The sequence below is a fragment of the Amphibalanus amphitrite genome, unplaced genomic scaffold, assembly GCF_019059575.1.
Source record: "Amphibalanus amphitrite isolate SeventyFive unplaced genomic scaffold, NRLGWU_Aamphi_draft 000992F_arrow, whole genome shotgun sequence".
NCBI lineage: Eukaryota > Metazoa > Arthropoda > Thecostraca > Balanomorpha > Balanidae > Amphibalanus > Amphibalanus amphitrite.
The window spans coordinates 150,963-166,601 of NW_024882486.1; the positions used below are offsets into that span (position 1 = coordinate 150,963).

The following is a 15,639-nucleotide window of genomic DNA, read 5'->3' on the forward strand; positions in this document are numbered from 1 at the left end:
CCGAGCCGGACTGTCACCTGCCACCGCCTGCGGCCGCCGGCCGTGCCTTTGTCTCCCGGCGGCACCTCCCTCCCGCCAGCCCCGCCCCGCCGCGCGCACCCCGGCCTGACCACCCTCCCATCCCGGGCCGCCGCCCGCGGCCCCTAGCCGCCTGTCTGTTTGCTTAGCGCTGCCTTTCCCACCGGTGCCCATTCTATCGCGCTCGCCTGCTCATATACTCGCGTCCCTCTCTTACACTGACGACAAAACAACTCGCTATAACAACAACACTAACTAGCTATGACATTTCCGAGATCAGCTGATCTTTCATGTCATACCAAACTGTCATGCCCGCCGCGCTCTTCACCACCGCTATCACCGCCGGCCGTCTCTCCCGTTTGCCATTTTCCACCTAAGCCTGAGGGCTGTTCACGGGCCCTGTGTGCGGTCGGACCGTACACAGCCTCCAAGCTCCGCCCACTGCGTCCCCACGTCAGCCTTCCGTCACCGCACAGCAGCGACCGCTGTGGCCGGTCGGACTGGCCACAGCGGACCGTCCACCATGACGTCATGACGCAGCCATGACGTCAGAGCCGTCTACCCATCCCCCTGGTCACCCTGCCAGTCACTGCGGCGCCTCTCTGGACCGGAGGGCTGTTCACGGACCCTGTGTGCGGTCGGACCGCACACAGCCTCCAAGCTCCGCCCACTGCGTCCCTACGTCAGCCTTGCGTCACCGCACACAGCGACCGCTGTGGCCGGTCGGGACTGGCCACAGCGGACCGTCCACCGCACGCAGCCGTGACGTCAGAGCCGCCTACCCATCCCCTACCCCCACGCCTGCTGGACGTACCGCACACACCGCACGCAGCAGTGTGCGGTGCCCGTGAACACCCCTCGGGACCGGGCTGTCTCCGGCCACCGCCGCGCCAGCCGCACGTTTGTTTACTGGCGTCCCCCCTTAGCTGGTGCACTTGTCTCGCCGCGCTCACCGCCGCGACCGGCCCCTGGCCACCCTATCAGTATCGGGCCGGTGGCCCCCAGCCGTAAGTCTGTTTGCTTAGCGCCGCCCTCCTCACCAGCGCTCGTTGTTTTGCGCTCATCTGTCGCAGAACGCTGCGTCCATAGTTGTGTGGTGGTTAGCGTGACGGATCCGTTTGTGTGCCGTTAGGACTATCGCCAGGGTGTCCCGGTTCGATCCCAGGTGGCGCCGGACCTTTGCGCTGCGTTAGGCAATGTATCTTCAGCACAGGGGGCTGCGCGCCTGCGCATCGCGCCTTTGTTGCCACCTACACCGCTACGTCACGAGCCGTCACGCTGCTGCCGGTCATGCCCGTTACACGGCCACCGCGTCTGTCATATGCTGCTGTCAAGCCACCACCACCGGCCGACCTGTCAGGTTCATCGCACGAGCTGCCTATCCGTCACATACCGCTACCACGCCGCTGCCGTCACGCCGCTGCCGACACCTGGCACTGTCACGCCGCTGCGGACAATCATCTATCATCCCCGCCGCACAGGCTGTCCGCCTGTCACGAACCACTGCCACGCCGCCGCTGACACTTCTGTCATGTCTAACGCACTGAGTGTCCGTCCGCCATATATGTAGGTACTGCTATCACGCTGCTTCCGACCGTTCACGATCATGGCTAGCCCAAGCGCCCGGACCGACACGTCTCCCACATACCGCCGCCATGCTGACACTCCAGTTCTACCCATCCCGGCCGCCGCCCGGACCACCCCGTACGTCTTAACCGCTGCCGCGCCGCCGCGCCGCCAACGGCACCGGGCACACCTACCACGGCAATCGCCCGGCCCACCCCCTCTGTCACATACCACCATCCCGCCGTTACCACAAGCACTCCTATCATCTACCCAGCCACCCCGGCTGTCATGCCGCCGCCGATAGAACCTTCGTCATGACAGCGCTCTAGCCGCAGGCCTGTCACACGTCAACGTCACTCCGCCGCTGACAGAGCAACGGTCATGTGCGACGCCGACGGCGGCCCGTGTACCACGCCGTCCCCCACCCGCCGCCTAGACCGCCCGCCGACAGCACTCGTTCTGCCGCGCCCGCCGCCGCGGCCGGCCTGATAACCCTCTCGTCTCGGGCCGTTGCTCGTAGGCGCCTGTTTGCTCAGCGCCCTCCCCCCCCCCCACCTCAGCGCTCTTGTGCCGCGTTCGCTCGCCGCGGACAAGCGCAGCCTCGTGTTGTGTTGGTTAGAGTGCGGGTAACCGCCGGTGTGACAATTCGGGCCAATCGCCCGGTGACCAGCTTAATTCCAGGAATCGGCGGACTTGTACGCATCGTTGTGAGGTATCCGTCCCTACCAGGAATAATTTTGTCTACCTGAATGTTAGGAGACAATAAAGATAAACAAGACCCCTCCCGACACATGATTTGTGAGACAGTCACAAGCTACCTAGGTGGCGCATCCTATCCACCATTGCACATCTGTTGCATCTGTATTTCAGTTATATTCTATTATCATTTACATTAACAGCGCTTCTCGCCGGATCACTTCAAAGACGACGGTTCTCACTTGACTTTGCCCCATAACTATGCCAAACTGACCACCGCCGGCGATCGCCAACCGCGCGCTTGTTTGCTAGGCGCCCACTCTCCTCCCTGCCCGCACTTGTATGGGCGACGCCGTCATCCGCCGGCCTCCCACCCGCTCTTGGCAGCCCTCGCGGCTCAGTGGTTTGCCCGGGCGGCATGTGCGCCGTGTGTCTCTGGGATCCCAGTGACCAGGCTCAGTCCCAGAGAGCTATGGAAGTTTGTACAGCGATACCGGGCGCGAAATCCAGCGCTGCGCCCCTGCTACGCCCCGTTTCCACTCACTTTCTACCCAGCGTGGCCGGTTGGTGACGCATTAAACGTTTGCTAATGCTATCCCGTGACCTCACAGCGGCCGTCACCGAGCTCGTTTATTCCACCCCTAAAGTCCCGGGGTACTTATGATCCCCCCGCGCCCGCATGGCATACCTCATGCCGCCCCTTGCCGGCATCGTGCCCATACATTTGGGCAAATTTTGGCGTCTTTCAGCTAGGGAGAGCTGGAACACACGCAATAGGAGCTGGCGGAGGTCGAGGCCGCACTACGCCAAATCCCCCCGGATACCGAGGTAAGAGACGGGTAGGCCCGGCCCCTCAGTTCAGGCTCATCACACCACGCAGGCACCGGCGACGCCAACGTTAATGGTCTTTTCACGTCAGTTCCGTGCAAAATACATTAACGCTTGGCGTTAGAGGTGCAACCGGCCCCCCGTTTCCTGGAGGTGCCCGGCATATGAGGGAGCCGGCCACAGAGGGTGCGAGCGCCAATAGGAGGCTAGATAAGCGCCAGCGGTCGGGTAAGCAAATACGGCCCGCCCGGCCTGGCGAGGACACTGCGCCGGCCGCCGGGCGCCTCCAGTGCGTGAGTGGCACGTCAGACGGCGGCCGCTCATGTTTTTCGTTTTTTTTTCTTTCTTATTTTTCCTTTGTCTCCTTCCGTCAACTCCGGCGTCTTTCAGCTAGGGAGAGCTGGAACACACGCAATAGGAGCTGGCGGAGGTCGAGGCCGCACTACGCCAAATCCCCCCGGATACCGAGGTAAGAGACGGGTAGGCCCGGCCCCTCAGTTCAGGCTCATCACACCACGCAGGCACCGGCGACGCCAACGTTAATGGGCATTTTAACCTATGCTAATAGGCAACTGAAGCTTTATAGTAGCCACTAGCCGTTAACATACGTTGAAGCATGAGATGTGTACGTAAGTTAGTCGTTAAAGTAACAGGCGGTGCCTGTGATGAGTGAAATAGCTGCAATAGTAAGCAACGAATAGCAGCGAATAACAACGAACAAAAATAAATGGCAGTGTATAATAATTATTTCTCCACTCCACATACCTACTTTGTCACTAATTGCATCACCAATGTCATTTTGAAGTAGCCTCTAAACACAAACGCAAACCAAAGTGCATGGCGATATGGAACACGCAAGTCACACATCATGCATGACCTCTCCCATAGACCTCTGTATACAGAGGCCTATGCCTCTCCTTATCAAAAATTCATATTCACAGAAACATACACAACAACACAATTGTACGCATGCACAACACACTAACCTGCAAATGCACACAAACACGAAAATTAAAAAAAACAGCACACATATTTTCCGTAAAAAGCTGGCCAGCCCGTCGGCCGAGCGAGTGTTGTCGGTTGTCTACTCTCACGCCTCTTGTTAGGGATGACTCCTCCCTGAATACGTACCTCAAAGTTCAAGATATTATTTGCCAGCATTGTAATTTCGACGTTAAAAGTATAGGTATTAGCAAGGCTATATAAACCAGGTAGAACGCTCCGGGAAAAAAGTTGGAAACAATAAATTAGTAGCGGCATTCCCTGATGACGCGAATGTGGGTCAGCGGCCGGCGGCCGGCCGCCGCTAACACTGTATGAGGAGGGATGCGCGGAACTTTTGCTTGTTGGTGATTGCGCTAGGCAGTTAAATGGTAATGTTAGGATATGTTTCGAAAGTAAATTGAACGACGCTTCGAACGCCGTCAATGAATTTGCGATACGACGACTATTTGTTTAGTGAGAGCCGGCGAGCTTTTACCTTCCGACCGCGCGCGGGGGCGATATGGTGCCACACTGGCGGTTTTTACGATAGCTCAAAATTCTTTCGAGATAAAGAGATGAAATTTGACATGTCCTATCTTTTGATCAAGCTGGATCTTATGGTATAAGTCGCATATTTAAGGTAGGTCAGGTTGTTGACCTATGTTGTCGCTCGTGAGCCTCTGCACAGTCCAAAAACAACGCAATTTCTGAACACTCAGTGCCAAGAAATCCTTCACAGAAAGATGACACTTGGCAGAAAGAAGAGTTGTCGGTTTCTTACCGTTCGTATGTGTCGTGTTTTCACAAGAGTTAAGTAAGGTCAGGTCCGTCACGTGACCTCCCCTCATAACTCAATAGGTTTACGGGTTTACTATCATAGAAGCGTTTATCAATCGCCGGAAATCTTAGCCAATCCCACTGGACACTGGATCCATACCCACATGGGGCCCTCCTGACTGGCCACTCCCTCTGAAATCCACAATAACATTGGGCTGCGGCCACGGTTATGTATTAATGCTTTCACTAACAGAAATACAACTTCAACCAGCACAGTGCACGCCGCCACAACAGTCCGACCCACGTCGCTGATATCGACTAACTCCCGGCCGGATGCACATACGCGGAGCCAATCAGTCCGAATGTGACCTGCAGCTTTAAGCTTACAATTGCTGTGTCGCATGGTGCATGGCACAGGACGATTCCTAGCAGCTGTCGGCTGGAGTGGAGAAACAGCACGTTGCGACACACCGCGCCGGCGACAGAGCTCAGCAGGGCTCGTTGGAGGCTGGAGCCGGAGGTAAGGGCGGACACAGGCACAGACATTGCAGGACAAATAATAGGATGTCAGTTAGGGATATAATTCAAGACGAATGATTCAAGACGGACTGAAATAATACACATTTTGCTCACTTGGATACCAACTTCAAACTTGACGTTTATGTATAGCACCACGGAAGTCGGAAACAATGGGCACACAGGAAAGAAACAAAAGATGAGGGTTTTTCAACTCAAGGAAGTAAAACAGCCCGAAGTGCAGACAAGCACATACTTTTGGTAATAGCTTTCAGCTGTCCTACTCCTCTTCTCCCTTCATCAACTACTGGACACATTTGAAGCATCATATATAGCACCAATGTCCATAACCAAAGCTTGCAAGTAGTTTTAACTTCTATGAAGCCAGGGGAAATGTGCCTACATTATGCATGTAAACTCAAAATTACACATGCATGACAAAGGAAGCTTATGTAGAGTTGACAAAAGCATCTCATGGTTAAAATTATTCAAAATTGCACACAGGGCAAACATAAAAAGCAGCAAGTGTACTGTTCTGTCCAAGTGTACTGAAATAGTCCAAAACAAAATACAATCTTTTCATGTTTGAACTGGTTGTTCTTCTATGCCCCTTCATCCATATCTTGATTATAGATGGGCTGTTACTGTAGGCTGATGAAGTGACACTTGATTGCCTTTGTGCGAGTTTCAGTTGCAGCCTCCTTGGTACTGCACTGGAAAGCAGATTGAATTGAATGCCTCTGAAAGGTAGGAATACAGGCAAAGTTAGCTGTAGTAGTGTCAATGATAATAGACATGACATTTTTGTCCTTTGACATACATTTGTTGAAGTACAAAAAGGTACAAAATAAATTGGTTTGGTTCAAGACACGCACACTGCACAAAGCCGCACAGACATTACACAGGCATATGAAATTGGTACACATAAAAATTGATGATTAAAAAGGTCAAAACTTGCAATAATAATTGAAATAAAAGTTACAATCACAATCATTTGATTTAAAATGACTTGACATAAGTCACAAAACGCAACGCTCCTATTCTTTTATGCTTTCATTATCCTCCACATATCAACCAGCTTGATACCAGGCTGCGCAATAGTGTGTACATAACCCCATGTTGCCATTTTATTAGAGCAAGTGGGGTTGCAACAACAATGCTAATGTCAAACCCACATCTGCAACCCGTACTGCAGTTTCAATCACCTTACAAGCACACCTTCTGGCAGTTTGATAGGCAGAATGGTCATTACTACTTTCCCCTCATATTCAACACATATCCCCTTTATACAGATACAGTTTAGACCTGGTTATGGCAAGCACTTTCGAGAAAAGATATGATTAAAGTCCAAGACAAAGGTCGAGAGAAACAACACCAACATAAAACACCGACTATGTAGCACTAATACTGTCAAATTCATAAAAATATATACATGTGTCGATCAGAAATTCACTGTAGATTTCGAAAATGGTGTCAAATGCCACTCAAATACCCTCATTCGCATGTACGAAGCAATAAAACACTGACCTTCAATTCCGCGTGCCATTCTCCATAGGCCACTGTGTATTAAATAACGCGTTCACTGATCGCAAAAAATGAGACCCACATATGACGCGTTTGCTACCAGCCAATCAGCGCTCGAGTTACCGAGCGCTGATTGGTGGAGAGGGCCGTCGTCAGCAGTCCATTACACGTTGTTTTCCTTGAACATGTGCGTGAGCGCTGATGCTGCTCACGGGCTGTTGCCATTTTTCGTAATGCTGAAGGCACGGGAGCGAACCCCCCTGGGTATTAGGCAATGAGTTAACCCTCGCCGGCCGAGGGGGGGGGGGGCGGGTGCCGCCCCCCCCCCCCATAGGGTTTTTTCGCGATAGCTCCGAACACGCTGGCGATAGAGAGCTGAAACTTGGCATACCTGACCTTTGATCCAAGCCACATCTTTTGACACCAACCGCATTTTTAAGTCAGGTCAGGTCACTGACCTATGACGTCATAAGTGAACCTCTGCACGGTCTTCAGACGTCGCAACTTCGCAACGCCCTCACTGCCAGAGGAGATGTCACAGGGAAATGAAACTTGCAGGATCTAGTATCCATTATGAGTCTCACAATTTGTATATCTCGGATTTTTCCTAAAGGTCATATCAGGTCAGGTCATTTTCGTGACCTCACCATTATAAGCCAATGGGGAAAAATGAAAACTGCTATTCTGGCGCCGGGAACGATCTCCAACTATCTCAAGCACACAGAATCGTGATTTGATGCACTCCTTGCAAGGTTAGATGCGTCACTTTTGCAATGTTGACCTTCCGTGACGTCATTTATGACGTCATCAAGGTCATATTAGTTTTTCGTCAATAACTCCCGATCAAATCGAGCTAGCGAGTCGAGAAAGCCACCAATGGACTCAGGAAGACCTGCCGGATCGAATGATATGCGACATGACCTCTTTCGACCAACTTCGTGACCTGGGGGTGCTGACCTGACCTTGACCTGAGGTCAACACCCTAAGTTGACCTGAACCAAACAAAAAGTATATCATTCGACGCGCCTGAGCGAGGCGAACACGATGCTGCCAAAATCGCGGCTCTGCGGCCGTTTTTTGCGAAGTTATTCACCAAAAACTGAACCGTACCCTGGGGCACTTGACCTGACCTCAGAGGTCACCGGTTGACCTAGGACCTTAAAATCGGGTACCAATCTCTGCGTCTCGTAACGGCGCACACGCTCGTTTTTTCCGCGACGCGCTAGCTCCACCAGGGGCGAAACGGCGAGGGGGGGGGGGAGTCGTACTCGCCCCCCCCCCCTCGGCCGGCGCGTATGTAGAAAACCAATAGGTCCGGCGAGGGTTAACCCGCGCCCTGACGGGGTCTGCCGAACAACGCGGTCTGATGGGGGGGGGGGCATTTTGGCCCCCCCCCTCCTCCTAAGATCTCGAGAACCACGCAACATAGCGACAAGCGGCAAACGCAAGGAACTACCTTGTGACCTAATTTCATTGACCTCGGTCCAACCGATGACGTCACAGGTCAGGTCAAAGGTCGAATTTTCTCCGTTTACAGGCATTTCAAGAAATGCGTTGTAAAACAGAGTAAAATGCATTTCATTGAAAATCATCGATGGGGAAACGTTAGTCAAACACATATTTTGCTGTTTGAGGTCACTGATACCAGGTCAGGTCACAGAGGTCAGGTCACTGAGGGTCACAATATGAAAATATCATGTGAATTGTGATGCATGTTTTATGGTCCATTTTAAATGCCAAATGCGATTATGTGGGACAGGCAGCCCTTAGGGTCAGTTGAGATTATGTTTTGGTGAAGGTCAGGTCAAGGTCAGGTCAAGGTGAGGTCAAATTAGGTCAAATTTCAAAGTTGATATTTTTGCATAAAATTGGTATCGATTCGATGCAACTCGTCACGGGGAATTCAATGGTGGTCTTCGTTTTGCGCTATACGTGGCCTAAAATTTCTAAAAACTGAGTTCAAAAATGTGACGTCATCAATTTTAAAGTTTTTTTCGCTATAACTTGGCCAAAAAAGGAGGTATCGATCTAAAGTTTGGTATGTATATCGAAGAGTGCAGGGACTATCACATGTATTCCGTTTTTACGAAGTTCGATTTTTTATAGTTTTTTTTTCTAAAAATGAAAAAAATGATTTTTGGGTGTGCAAATCCCAATATTTTGAAGATCTGAGATATTAGTTTTGTAGCGCCGTCTTTTGTCTACACAACCACATAAAGAACTTTAACACTGCTTGTAAACTATAGATAATTGATTTGGTGAGCGTTTCAAGATGTCATGTTTTTTGCTCATTTTTACTCGAACATGACCTCAGTTTGACCTCAATAACTCCTGACCCAAGATGACCTGTGACTTGAAAGTTTGTGTGAAGGTGTCAAATTAATGCCCGGGAAGATACTGAAAATTTGGCGGCGCTGCGCGCCTTCGTTTTCTCGCTATTGAATAAAACTACAGGTTAATCAGGGCGCAGATTAATAGATGACTGTTACTGCGCAACTGCGCCTATAATTATGTACAATACCCACGTTTGCAGTTTCTAATTACCCTTATTTATTAGCATCACCATCTACCTCTTACTAGTTTAGTAAAACCTCACCATCTGCCTCTAGTGGAATAATGGGTTTGGAGCGATCCACATGGAAATTTTGACCGATGAACTCCTGCAAATATGGTCACTACGCACGAATCATTCAGGAATAAGACTGTCAAAGTACCTGGAGCGTTGCTTCTCAGTCGATCGAAGTATTCGTTGTCCTCGCACTCCGGCGGGCCACGGCAATCTTCCTTCGTCGGAGCGGGCGTTGGGCAGCCATATAAGCCCAGGGGGCATCCTGACCTGTCCGCAGTCGACCTGAGCCCACCGGTCGTGAAACACCACCCCAGACAGTCTCCCTGAGGGTGCATAGAACTTAGATCAGCGTGTCATCCAGTGGTGCAACTATACACTCATACCGTTGGGGCTCAAAACGTGGCCATACCGCTGCACTGTCCAGTTTTGACTTTTGATATCGTGTGTGGTATTTATACAATACTAGGAGGTTATGTGACATGCCAGCTTCATTCACTTCTAAAAAGGCGTAAACAACCGACGAGTCAAAGCATCAAAGATCAACTAGCGATTTTATTAATGTCGGACATTTAGTTGCGTTGGACATATTGGGTGTTATTAAACGCAGTACGCCCGTGAACGATCATGTTTATCTTCTGCACCTTGTTGAAAGGTAAGACAAACGGTTTAAAAGACATTCCTATTGCGAGTAAACTCACTTTGATTCTTATTCAATGCGAGCTCCTAAGCATAAACAATGCGATATAATCCTTGACATTGGCATAGAGCATTGTACATATGATAAGATATTTAACAGGATATTCACATGTGAATAACATACTGTGGTATTAAAAACAGGGCATGTTAAAAACGACAAGCAAAGCGCACAACACCAAACATTTATAGCAAAAAGTTAAATGCGTCGTAATGTAAATCACCTTTTCACCTCTTTTAGAATAGGTACTTGGACACGATGCCTAGAAGGAAACATGTAAAGCATGGAGATCGTTATAGTGCCTTGTGTATTTCCATGTGAAGTAATTTATCGTCGCATATGCTATAATTGGATTATGAGACAGAAATATGACGTATGTACAGCAAACGACTGACGATGTTATTATGGTAACTATCAACTAAAAAGATTGCAGACTAAAATTAACGAGCATCTTTGCCTTGTATGTAGTCACCGATCGAGCTATGAACTTAAAGCTATTAAGTTTGCATCTCTTGCAAAGGCCTATCGAGCCAAATTAGGAATAGTTGATCCAAGCACGATCTATCGGTGAAGCTAGGGCGTTGTTTTCCAATACTTTGTTAGACGCATCATTTTTATATTGTTGGTTCTTGGCGATTTTGCTCAAAACTAGTTAACCCGCGCACCGACGGGGGTCTGCGCCAACTTAGTACCGACGGGGGGGGGGCGGATGACCGCCCCCCCCTGAGATCTCGAGAACGAAGCAAGATAGCGACAAGCGGTAAACGGCATCGGATACGCACGGACAAGGTCTACAATTTTTACTAAGGTCATTTTCAGGTCAGGTCAAAGATGACGTCACAGGGGTCGAAAAAGTCAAAATGGCGGCGCTAGATATGGAGAGGGTTTTTCTCGAATAACTTTCGAAGTAGTCAAGATAGGAACAAACTAAGGGCATCATCGTGATCCTCTCGCCAATCCGCATCGAATGATATATATGTTGACCTCGAAAGGTCAAGGTCAAAGGTTGACCTCAGGTCACGTGACCTCGAGGTCATCATGTATATCATTCGATGCGTCTTGACGAGCTGAACACAATGAGACCATCCGCGCGGCTGTATCTTGTTCCTGTAAGGAGTTATTGGCAAAAAACATTTGGTGACCTTTGATGACGTCACATGACCTTACAGCTGCCCAACAGCAAAACAGACCTCAAGGTAGTGAAGGTTGATCGTATGTGAAGTCATGTATGGTATATGGGGCCATTCCGACCCGTTTTAGTGGTAAAAACAGGGAGTTGATTTTCCCCCCATTGACTTATAATGGGGAGGTCGCGAAATTGACCTGACCTTAGGTCACCGACAACAAAATTCCGAGATATACAAATTGTAGCTACTAATGACCTAATAACATCCTGCGACTTTCAAAGGCCTCCGACATCTACTGTAGCTCTGGCACGGTGACAAAGTTGCAAAAAAGTGACTTGAGGTTGGGTCATTCAAAGTGACCTGGTGACCTGACCTTAAAAGTTAGGAGGTTCAAACTTGCACACCATGTGTAAAATTGATGAGAGAATAGTCATACCAAATTTCGCGGCGCTACGCGCCGCGGTTTTCCCGCTATCTGCGAAAAACCTCAGGGGGGGGCGGATATCCGCCCCCCCGTCGGTGCGCGGGTTAAGAATGGCCGTTTTTATGTCTGTCGGCGCCTGTCTGTGTTGACCGGACCCGTTTCCACGCAGGTATGCTGCTGTTGGTTCCCCTGTCAGCCGGCCAGCGCTGGCCGCCGGAGCCGCCGGTGTCAGCGCTGACCGATGCGCTGACCTCGGTGACCGACGGTCAGCGGGTGTTGCTGGTGTACGACCAGCCCTGGATGCCGGCCGTACTGGATGCGCAGACCCAGCTCCACGCCGTAGCCGCCTCTCTGGAGACGCGGCTGTTCGCGGGGGCGACCGCCGAGCGCCAGCACCTGGCCGCCGACCAGAGTCCGACGGACGTATGCGTGCTGCTGCTGGGGCTGCCCACCTGGGACGGAATGCCCAGCCACCGGCCGCCGCACACCCTCTGGACGCGCGTCTGCACTCGTCTGGTGGTGGTGCTGCCCCCGGAGCAGGTCGACGAGGTCACGGACCTGGTGGAGCACCAGTTCTCCTTCACCAGTCGGCCGCTGCTGCTGCTTCTGGCCGCTGATGGCACAGCCCCGGCCTGGAGGTCCTTAGTGACGGACTGCGCCCGGCGACAGGCGCGTCCCGGACCCTGGCAGACCGTGGCCAACTTCACCTCCCAGCCGCGCTCGCTCCGTAACGTGGAACTGCGCGTGACCTCCACTGCGGCGGCAGCCACGCCGTTCGCCTGGCTGCGCGACGGCAAGGAGGTGGGTGTCGAGGTCGACCTGCTTGACACCATCGCCACCAACGACGGCTTCAGCGTGCGCTTCGTGCGGCCCAACGACTCGAGCGGCCTCTTCGGCAAGATTGTGAACGGCTCGTGGACGGGCGTGATCGGAATGCTGGACAGAGACCTGGCTGACCTGGCCATCGGGGACATCTCCGATACACTGGCGCGACGCCAAGCCGTCGACTACGTCTACCCGTTTCACGTAGAGCACATCGGGTTCATCAGTCACAAGCCGCTGCCGCTGCCGCGGTGGGTGGTGATCGTCCGTCCTTTTGACACACTCACCTGGATCCTACTGTTCATCAGTCTCGTGATCGCCATGTTTGTGTTCGCCTTCCTGCCGGATGTGTTCTCGGGGTCGCGGAGCACGCACAATCGCTCAGCGCCGACCCCGCAACGGCTGGCGGGGCGTCTGCAGACGCACCTGCCGCGGGCCGCGGTGCTCAGCGTGCGGACGCTGCTCGGCCAGTCGAGTGAGTCCACTCCGCGCGGAGACACGGCCCGGATGGTGCTGGGCCTCTGGTGGTTCTTCTGCATGGTGATAGGCATCAGCTACCAGACGGTGCTCGTCTCGCAGCTCTCCAAGCCGGCCGTGGCGCCGGCGGTGAATTCGCTGCAGGACCTGGCGCGCAGCGCTCTCTCGGTGGCCTGCAGCCCCAACTCGGCCGTCTGGTCGTACATCAGCCGCTTCGCCGACTCCAACGACGCCAGCATGGCCAGCATCGCCGAGAAGCTGGTCCCCTACCGGTTCCGGGACATCCACACGGTGAAGATGCGCCGCGACACCGTCTACATGAACGAGTTTACCCAGCTGCGACTGGCTAAGACGAACCGGCCGGACGGCGAGCGGCTGCACCTGGCCACGGCCAGCTTCTTCTCCACAGGCCTGGCGTTCCCGATCCGGCCGCAGGCCTGCTACGCCGACCGTCTCAGCAAGAGCGTGCTGCGTCTGCTGCAGGCCGGGCTGGTGGAGAAGTGGATCCAGGACGCGGTGGCGCAGCACCGCCGCGAGCGACGCGAGAAGGAGCAGGTGCAGGCGATGACCCTGCACGACATGCAGAGCGCCTTCTTCTGCCTGGCGCTGGGACACGCCGCTGCACTGGTCGCGCTGGCCGCGGAGATGTTTGGGAAAATGTTGTGCAGGAGTGGAACTCTGTTATGCAGGTGATTGCGAGGGCGTTGAGCCATTGGCTATAAGTTGTTCTGTTGTTAGAGCAAGAGCAGGCGTTTAGTGCAATAATAAGGTTCCTCCAGGCGAGAGAAGAACGTCAGTGTTTACTCGCACAACAGTGCGATCTGGTACTTTGACCCTGTGTACGTTCACGATCTGGTACTGTACTACCCTGTGTATGTACGTTCTGAATTTGCACATGCACTTCTGTGGTTCGCCATTTAAATTAGAGAAACCATTAATAGTGGGCGAATTTTTAAATTAGTTTGTGATATGAAATGAAATAGAGATAACCGATAGTAATTGAGTCGCTTGAAGGGAACCACATTTAACCGGCCTCTTTCTGTGGAGGCTGCGTTCAGCACTTGTGCGCCCATCTGATGCACACTGCACAGTAAGAATGGGATGATAAAAATATAAAACAAGTGAATAAATATACGATATGCATGCAAAGACAAACAACATGCCTTTTCGTATCCCTATGATGATCTTGCCGCGCCATTGTCATCATCAAAATTACGTCCAGTAACTGCTTCAACATTCACGTACCCGCACATTGCAACACAACAAGACCGTGTTACACTAGCTTTTCCAGTCATTAAGGGCACGCAATATTGTGTTTATGCTACTTGTCACGTCATTTATCATTTCATTTCATATAAGTACGCACTATGCGAGCATACTAGCATGAACTGTACTCAGACTTTTCAACGAGGCTTGTGAGCTTTAACATCTGCATTTTGTGTCATCGTACATGGGGCACTCCATCCTTCATCGCACATTCGTTTATGTCATCCGCCTCAACAGCTTGAAGTGTCTCTTTGTGTCACAAGATAAAAAAGGGAAACGTACGACAAAGCGCCTACTTGTATTGAGCTGAACATTGTGAATAGCTAAATATATCCAATACATTTTAGTTCATTTTAATTAGAGAAACATGCTTTATGTTGCCCTACACAATGAGTTCTTTTTTGCCGGGCAACTTCCCTGACAACAACGAATACGACCCGCAGAAAGAACCTATTCTGTTTTCATTCATTCACCTTTTAGTGCCGTAAATAAGCGCACGGCCCGCCGCACTGTCGCTCCGCCGGTCAATTGTCTTTGCCTTTGCCATTGCCGCCTGTCGCCAGCCAGCCAGAGAATGGGAGGCCTGGTGGTGGGTACGCCACCCATTCAGGCCTCGGCCTTGGGTAACGGGGTGGCCACGCCGCCGGCCCGTGGGATGGTGCACGTGCTGATGGTGCACGGGCCAAGCCGTGGCGCTCATCGAACCGACAAGGGGGGCGGGCTGGACGTGTGCGGGCCACGTGCGCCCTTCGTCATTCGTGGAAAACTTCAAGGGTAGAGCAATTAATTCACAGATTTATTAATTCAATTTGCAGCCGGCTGTTTTAACTAATACAGACGCTACTTTTTTTAGATGCCTTTTACTTCGTGAAAATCCTTTGCACCATGCAGTGACAGAATCTTGGCAGTGACCATTCTCGTTCGTCATGGCTTTACTATTACACGGATCAGGTCCAAGCGTCGGGCGCTCAGACATTCAGATAATCGTGAAGTGAAGCACAGGCACGCAAAATGATAAAAACGATATCCCATGAAATGTCATAAGGGCTACCAAGCTCCGCAACAGCATATTTCGGCATCGGTCTCATTCCCGACATCAGTCCAGGAAAATAACGCCAAGAGAGATAAGGTAAATCGACTTAACGGATGAAAGGGAAGCATAATTTGCATGAAAATGTGTAATGCATTTCCTCTGATTAGGAAATGATCACTATATTTACATGCATCAATATAAATGATGCACTTTATTTTCACAACATAGTTAGGTAGGTAAAATGTTGCCGCTTTGCTGCTGTGCGTACAAACCGGCAGGTGCTGGGGTATTCCGCCACCCGCCGTTTGCTGGGGGGGG

General features: G+C 51.7%; 1 protein-coding gene across 1 annotated transcript; it reads left to right on the forward strand.

Annotated features, from left to right (window-relative positions):
* The first annotated feature begins 11,894 nt into the window (after positions 1 to 11,894).
* On the forward strand, positions 11,895 to 13,716 carry LOC122368949 (glutamate receptor-like). Its single transcript, XM_043343282.1, has one exon. It carries the CDS (start codon positions 11,895 to 11,897, stop codon positions 13,713 to 13,715), a length of 1,821 nt encoding a protein of 606 aa, XP_043199217.1. The 3' UTR covers position 13,716.
* The last annotated feature ends 1,923 nt before the right edge of the window (positions 13,717 to 15,639 follow it).

Bases quoted from the DNA above. Each gene is read 5' to 3' on its own strand.
- LOC122368949 (XM_043343282.1), top strand. From the start codon at position 11,895: ATGCTGCTGTTGGTTCCCCTGTCAGCCGGCCAGCGCTGGCCGCCGGAG.